This window comes from Agelaius phoeniceus, chromosome 1 (assembly GCF_051311805.1).
Source record: "Agelaius phoeniceus isolate bAgePho1 chromosome 1, bAgePho1.hap1, whole genome shotgun sequence".
Classification (NCBI taxonomy): domain Eukaryota; kingdom Metazoa; phylum Chordata; class Aves; order Passeriformes; family Icteridae; genus Agelaius; species Agelaius phoeniceus.
The window spans coordinates 131029720-131037926 of NC_135265.1; the positions used below are offsets into that span (position 1 = coordinate 131029720).

The 8207-nt window shown below is 44.4% G+C and overlaps 1 protein-coding gene across 2 annotated transcripts; it reads left to right on the plus strand.

Moving 5' to 3' along the window:
* The first annotated feature begins 2373 nt into the window (after window positions 1-2373).
* On the plus strand, window positions 2374-7848 carry COX6C (cytochrome c oxidase subunit 6C). Of its 2 annotated transcripts, none has more exons than XM_054642919.2 (4): window positions 2374-2530; window positions 3147-3274; window positions 4804-4942; window positions 7725-7848. In XM_054642919.2, the coding sequence occupies exons 2-3, from the start codon at window positions 3161-3163 to the stop codon at window positions 4927-4929; spliced, it is 240 nt and encodes a 79-aa protein (XP_054498894.1). In that variant the 5' UTR covers window positions 2374-2530; window positions 3147-3160; the 3' UTR covers window positions 4930-4942; window positions 7725-7848. The 2 variants fall into 2 exon arrangements, with proteins under 2 accessions (XP_054498894.1, XP_054498901.1); XM_054642926.2 differs by having other exon boundaries at window positions 4804-4925.
* The last annotated feature ends 359 nt before the right edge of the window (window positions 7849-8207 follow it).

The window sequence follows — 8207 nt, forward strand, 5'->3', positions numbered from 1 at the left end:
GAGGGCAAGTTCAGTAAGGAATTTCTTTCTTATATCTAATGTAAACCTGCCATCTTTCAGTTTAAAGCCATTACCCCATCCTGTCACTATATGTCCAATGTAAAAGTCCCTCTCCAGATTTCTTGTAAGCTTCCTTTAGGCACTTTAAGATCTTTTCAGATTCTTCTCTTCTCTAGGTTGAACAACCCCAACTTCTCTCCAAAGACAAGGAGGTGTTCCAGCCTCTAATCATCTTTGTGGGCCTCCTCTGGGCTCACTCCAACAGGTCCATGTCTTTCTTGTGCTGGGGCTCCAGAGCTGGATGCAGTGCTCCAGAGCTGGGCACAGCACTCCAGGTGGGGTCTCACCAGAGCAGAGTAGGAGGGCAAAATCATCTCCCTCAACCTGCTGGCCATTCTGCTTTTGATGCAGCCCAGGATGTGGTTTGTTTTCTGGGCTGTGAGCACACATTGCTGCCTCAGGGGGAGCTTCTTATCCATCAACACCTGCAAGTGTCCCTTCTTATTCCCTGTATTCATGTTTGGGTTTGCCCCAGCCCAGGTGCAGGATCTGGCACTTGGCCTTGCTGAACTTCATGAGGTTTGCACAGCCTCACCTCTCAAGCCTGTCCAGATCCTTGTGGATGGCATCCCTTCCCATCCAGCTTGCTGACCCCACACAGCTTGGAGTGGACAGTGCTGAGGGTGCACTTGATCCCACTGCCCATGCCACCAACAAAAACACTAAACAATGCTGGTCCCAAGACTGACCCCTGAGGAGCACCACTTGTCACTGCTCTACACTGGAACATTGAGCTCTTGACCACTACTCTTTGAGTGCAATCATCCAGCCAATTCCTTTGTTCCTCATTCACCAAGTGGTTCATCCACCAAATCCACACCTCTCTAGTTTAGAGACATGGATGTCATGCAGGACCGTGTCAAATGCTTCACACAAGACCAAGTAGGTGACATCAGTCACTCATCCCTCACCCACCACTGCTGTGACTCTGTTATAGGAGGCCACCAAATTTGCACAATTTGCCCTTCGTGATACATCTTGACATTCTTTCTGCATGACATCATTAACATTTGGGGTTTTTGTGTTAATCCACATGGGAAAAACTCTTAGACAGACATTCTTCATTTTAGTCTCAACTATTGTAACAAACTTTTCTTCAGTTTGAGAGAATGTTGTCCAAATTGCATCTATTCAAACTGCTATTGCAAAGAACATTCTTCCAGCTTGTAGCCACAGCTGTATGATTTCCCTCTGAAATTTTCTACTGACACTTATTTCTTCTTAATTCCATAATAGAAAAAGCAACTCCTCTTCAGTTTTAAGGGTCCATCTCTCTCATTTGATGTCAGGATCTGCTGGCTTTGGCAAGGGAGAAAAAGGCATGAATGAATGCCTCACTGCACAGGAGGGACTTGTTTTTTCAAGCCAAGAATTTATAGCATTTGGTGAAAATCCCACAGAGACTCCCCAGGAATACAAATGACAATTCCACGTGCAGGTGGTGATTAAGTGGAAGTCACGGGCAAAGCACATGTTCCTCATTTTCAAGCAAGGAACAAAAGCTGTCTAAGGGACATCTAGAAAGGATTACAAATGGCTTCATTTCTTTCTAGGCTTGGCCAATAATTCCTGGCAAACTCTGTATAAAGGCTTGAGTCCCTCAGCCTAGCAATGTCACCCTTCAAGTGGGTGACTTGGTTTTTCCCATGGCTCTCAACAGAATCACAAATTGGTTTGGGCTGGAAGGAACCTCAAAGACAGGAAAAGGGACCTGAACATGAGGCAGTGTGTTCCCAGGTGGCCAAGAAGACAAGTCCTGGCCTGCATCAGAAACGGTGTGGCCAGCAGGACCAGGGCAGGGCACTGTACTCACCCTGGTGAGGCCACAACTGTGAACAGTTCTGGGCCCCTCAATTCAGGAAGGGCATTGAGGAGCTGGAGTGAGTCCAGAGAAGGGCAGTGGAGCTGGGGAAGGCTCTGGAGCCCAAGCCCTGAGCGGAGCAGCTGATGGGGCTGGGGGTGCTCAGCCTGGAGCAAAGGAGGCTCGGTTGTGACCTGAGCGCTCTCTGCAGAGCCCTGAGAGGAGCCTGAGGCCAGGGGAGGGTCGGGCTCTTCTCACAGGTAACAAGTGACAGCACAAGAAGACATCGCCCTAGGCTGTGCCAGGGGTGGTTGGGGTTGGACATTAGGAGGAATTTCTTCACAGCAAAGATGATTGAACAAACACTGGAAAGTGCTCCCTAGAGAGGTGGTGTTGTCGTTCCTGGGGCTGTTTAAGGAAAGACTGCACTTGGCACTCAGTGCCAGGTCTGGTTGGCGCAGCTGTTCGCTCCCAGGCTGGACTCGATGCTCTGGAGGCCTTTTCCAATGCAATCGATCCAGCAGCTTACCCCCACACGCACCGCGCACTGCGCCCGGCCGCGTTTGACCCGCGCCGCCCGCCGTACGCCGCTGCTCCTGCGCATGCGGAGTAGCGGTGCCGCAGCGGGAGCGAGGCCGGCGGCGCCGAAGGACCTTGGTGCGGAGTGAGGTGAGGCCGCCCTCCGCTCCCGCCGCGGCTCCCGTCGGTTCCTCTCCTTCCTCTCCCTCCCCTCATCCCTCTCACTTCCCTTCTCATCCCCATCCCCAGGGCCGCCAGCCGCCGCTCCCCGCTCGGCCGTGGCCCTGCGACAGCCCCGTGACCTCTGCGCGTCCCTGAGGGTGGCGGAGCCGGGCCCAGCTGTGGCGGCTGCAGCGCTGGGGCGCCCTGGGTGCGGGACACGATGCGGGGCTGGTCCCAGCCTGTCCCCGGTACTGCTTAGAATGTCTTCTGACATTAACAGCAGGACAGCAGGCCTGGGAGGGAAGAGCCTGCGGGGAGCGCAGCGTTAGTGTGAACAACGAGGGCCAGCCTTGATTCCACAAATACTGGGTGTAAGGAGTGTAAGAACTTAAACTAGAATCGTGTCATAAATAGGTTGTCCTTGAACTTTGTCCCTTAAATATTTTCATTGGAAGGTCAAACGCACAGGACCATCTTTGCTTATATCGTGAAGACGATTCTTGCACAATACAAAATGAATGACCTTTCTGTTGTACCGAAAATTGTTTTAAGCAGAGCTTCTCCCACAGTTCTCTTCAGTTCTCTTATGTCTTTTTTCTTTCAGGAAATCCAGTCACCATGTCGGCTGCACTGTTGCCAAAGCCCCAAATGCGGGGCCTTTTGGCCAGGAGGATGAAGTTTCACCTCCTTGGGGCATTTGTGGTGTCTGTGGGATCTGCAGCTTTGTACAAGGTAGGCTTTGTGGTCGTTTGGTTATAAACTGGGCTCATTGGAATATTTAAAGAATTCATAATATTTTTCTGTTGAGATTGGGTTGAGCTGTTCATCAGAAAGGTTTAGTAATGTATTTTTGTAAGCATCTTTCCAAAGCACAAATAAATCTTCCTAATCTTCATTTGAAGAAATGATGTGAATAAGCTGATGTTTCATGCTGTGTGTTCAAGGTCACACAATTCCTGACAACTGGACCTTGAGTCTCCCAAAATGCTCTTGACCATTCACAGCTGATGCACGTTAACCCAAGATCCTTTGTGCTTTGGTCTGCCACAGTTTCTGAGACTTGGGAGAGTTGTCCAAGTCTTACTTTATTTCTTGATTGACTTCAGGAAACTTGCTCTAAAGCAATTTGGAGAACTCATCCTTCACACTGAAGATAGCAGTGTGGGGAAACCTAATGTGGTCTTTTTGTGCTTGCTCTTGAGGTGTTGTGTGGAAATGGAGCATTATGTTTCCAGAAAAACACACTTACAGGTTTGATTTCTGATAAAGAGCAGTACTTTATTAAATAATTCTTGGATCTCATACACAAAGCAAACAACACAGTGTGAATTCTTGTGGAAGAGCTGGATCTTGGTTTTCCCCTTTAACTCATGCATATATATTGGCAGCATTTGAGTGTTCAGGAAGTTGTTGACAAAAGTGACAAGAGATGAAGTTAATTTCAGGTTTTTCACAACTTCTCGGAGCCACAAATGCCTATCAGAAACAATGAGCATGTACTTAACACATCTGTTGAGAGGTAGACAAGCTTGTTTGTGGTCAGACTTAGAAAATAATTTTTTAGCAGTCTCTGTGTCAGTACCTTTTTTGGCACCCCCATGTTAACACACTGGTAAGGTGGCAGGCCAGATTTAGAACAGGTAACATGGATCTCAGCAGCCATTTACTTTGTTCCATGTCAGATGCTGTTGAACAAACCCACTTCGGAATTTTTTTCAAGGATTTGGGAGCTTTTTGAGTTTATCCCTGTCCTTCAGGTGAATGGGTGTCCAAGAAATGGGAATTGTGGCTTTTTATGTTGGTGATCTGTTAGAATGGCTTGGCAGTCTTGTAAAATTTTACCAGATGTAGTTGACTTACAGTGTAGCTCAAATGTAGCTCTTCAGTGTAGGATACCATTTTATCTGGAGTTTGCGTTTTGCAGCTGCCCAGAGGCACAAAACTTGCCATAATGATATGTTTTGTGTATAAATCCATTAGCAGGGAGGGTGTTGGACACTGGCATCAATACAGATGGAGTGGTTTTGGATCTTGAAAGTATGATGTGCTACCTTTTTTAAGGTTTTCATTCAGACACTTGTTCTCCTGACCAATGATCAGGTAGCCTGACCTGTGGGTTTTAACAGGAGCAAAGGAATGTTTAATAATTTGAGCTAAAGGCCTTTTAGATTAATATCTACTGATAGACATTATGGAACCAACAGAAAAAAATCTGTTCATAAAGCTTTGCAAACTTTAATTTTCTGTGTGTTACTTTCCAGTTTGGAGTTGCTGAACCCAGGAAACAAGCTTATGCAGACTTCTATAGAAACTATGATCCCATGAAGGACTTTGAAGCCATGAAGGCAGCTGGTGTGCTTGAGAGTGCACCAGTCAAGTGTTGGTAAGCTGCATCTACAGGTAATGAGCTGCACTGCATTACAACAGGAGTAAGATGATTCCAGGGACATGGTGTGCTTCTGCTTGGAGGATCTTCCTTTTTTTTTTCAAATTGAAAAGAAAAAGGATACAAATTGCACTTAAAGAGACCTGGGTAATAAAAATGTGAAGAAACAGAAGAACTGGGCTCTGGGGAATAAAGGCAGGATAGAAGCTCCTGAGTACCTTCTGTGTAATTTGTTTAAGTTGTGGTTACAGGAGACAGTGATGATGCCAGGCCTTTGCCCTCCCCACATAACCACGGAGAGGAGACAAAGCTCTAATGTTAAACTCCAAGACTTGCCTGGTTCCACAGTTCTGTTCATGCTGTCACATCTTGAACTGCTTAACTTGGGCCCGTCTGTATCTTCTGCTTGCATACTTGTGTTGGTACAGTGAGTGAGAAAATGGAGAGGCTGATTCTCTCTCGTAGCATACATCTTAATGTAAGAAACAGAGACAGCTTCTGCATATCACTTTGTATTTTGAGGTTGGTGAGAGGGGGAAATACATCTATACACACCTATATATATATATATATATATATATATATATATATATATATATTAAAAATCACAATGGCATACAGCTCTGTGTTCTAATAATCACATTTTTGCCGTATTGTATGAAGCTTGAATAGAACTTTTTTCACAATATTCTTTTTTTTAAGCACTTGGCACTGCCTTTTCTAGGAAAACTACCCAGCTTTGTTCTCCCTTGCTAGTAACACCAGGAAAAAAGTCTTGATTTCAGCTGTGCTGTGGTTGTTAATAACTGCACTCAGTAAGCTGCACAAGCTGATGTGACAACTCAATAGAGTTCCTCCCCCTTTCTTGGTGAAAATTTTTTACATTGAGTTCTCTGCTTCTCCTAAAATGACTTCAGACTAATCTAGAATGATAGTTTTTCATTCTTTTGGAATGTTTTCATATTGTGATCATTACGTGATAATCTGTGGCTTTAATTATCCTGGCCAGCTGGATTTTCTCAGCTTGTTTGCATGAACAATCAAGATTAAATAAAAGATTTGTACTTAACACTATGAACACTGAATTCTGTTCTATGACAATCTGGAACTATCTGGTTTCTGCTTAGCACAATTTTGTAAAAAAGCTCAGAGCTCCATGTCTTCTAAAAAATTAGAAAAAAAGGTAAAAAGTCCTGGTGTCAGTCCCAGCTTTTGGTAGTGTTTTGGGTTTTTTTTGTTTTGTGAGAGTGGGACACTGCTGTTCTTTAGCCATGACTGCGACAAATATAAATAATGAAATTCTACATTTATCTGGTTTAAATGTTGGTAATTCTGCCTCTGATTCAGTCCTCTGGCTGTCTTACAGTCACTTTTAAACTTCTTTAGATACTGGAATTGCATCCTTTAGTCAGGTGGCCTTCATCAGTGTATTCTGAAGGGCCATCTGGTGGTAAAGTCATTTGAAACAAACACTGTCAACAAGGATGCATGTTAAATATTTAATTCAAATCATGAGCAGGATTTATTGCTGTACAAATAGAGCTCCACTCTCAGCCTGTGTTCCCGTTGGCAGCTTTAAAAAAAATTGCACATTGTGTGCACCTGTTAAAATTAAATGCTTCCTAAACAATTTTTCCATTTCTTAATTGTACTGGCTCAAAAGAAAACATGGGAGAGAAATAGTATTTTGTGATTTTGTTTGAATTGATGATGTTTCTTATTCCTTAGCCTGTTTATGTAAGAACAGATATTTTTTCACTCTTTCATGGTAGAAAGAGGTTGGGTTTTTTGTGCCTGCACATAAATACAAAAGTAGAGGAAGGGGAAAACAATGCCAGTGTTTCAAATATTCTGTAAAGGCAGTAAAAAAAGGACAAGTACCCAGAACAGATGGAAGACATTTTCGTTTGCCTCAGAAGTTTAAATTGTAGCTATTTTGAATTTTTAGCCATATTTTGGTGTAGTTACCTAAAGGATACAGTGATCATGCACAGTCTGCATCTCCCATTTTACTGCAGTATGTCCTGTATGTCGCAGTAAATACAGAGGCTTAACCTCACAGAATCCTCTCTGTGGAACCAGTCCTTAGCCCCAGAATTGAGAAGGGGGTCGGGTGGGCAGGAAGGAGTTCATTAGTTATGGTGGGAGCATGGCACTCTACACCAAGTTTGTTCCTGCTGGGCATGGAGGCACCTTGGCACCTCCCTGTGAATTCACACTTTTCCATCTGCTTGGTGTCACTCTGGTGGTGATACTGACAGTGGAAATTGAGGTATAAGTGTGAGGAGTATCTGGCATCTGCTGTGTGCTCAGCCATGGAATGAACGGGGAAGCTCAGAGTTTGGTGCTAACCACTTTCAAGACTCTTGTCATGGAACACAGCTGGTCTTGGATTGTGTTCAGTATAATGGGGAGAAGCAATTTGAAATTGGTTTTCTTCCTTCCTTGGTAGGCTGCCTGCACCACTTGTTTCCTCTCTGGCTCCTCTCCGAAAGCTGCGTTCCTTTCTCCTGCAGACCCTCAGCAAGACTGATTCAGTTACCAGTGCAGCATAAATAGTGAATCTGATGTGCTGTGCAGTGTTGTTCCAGCTCTTGATTTGTTCCATGTTTCACTTCTGTTTGCCACATGAAGGGTGTGTGAAACTTCAAGCTCAGGAAATAACGGGGAATTCCTCTAGACTAAACTACCGCATAAACATTTCTCTGCTGCTTTGCATTCGTACATACTAATATGTTCACTTAGAGCATAAGGTTTGTCCATCATAAATTAATGGGCTTTTTTTTTATCTTGCAGATTCCCTACATTTCAAGAAGACTTGATGACTGAACCTTATTTGTTCACTGAAGTGTAAAGTGCAATGTGCCACAGTGCATGGCACGCTCTAATGCAGCTCAATAAATAAAATACATGTCAGTGACATTTAGTTCTCTTCATTAATGTAGAAATACTTAAAGGCTCAGGTACTGGGTGGGTGGAAGGAGGGGTGGAAAGTCTTCAGAACTTGCCTAAGATGACGAAGTCTATTTTTCTTTCAGGAATTATTTGCATCTCTCTTTTGGCCAAATTCCACATTTGATAGCACAGTATATGCCTAAGCAGTGACAACTAGTTTGTCCCAGCTGTTTATGGGAATGTGTGAGAGGACAGATGTTGCAGGAAGGGAGAGGATGGATTTCTGGAGGGGTCTGTGTTACCTCTGGCTTCACAAGGTGAGGTGACCTTGAGACAAAAGAATTTGGCTAGAAATTCTGGAAATACACCAGCCAACCTTTTTGT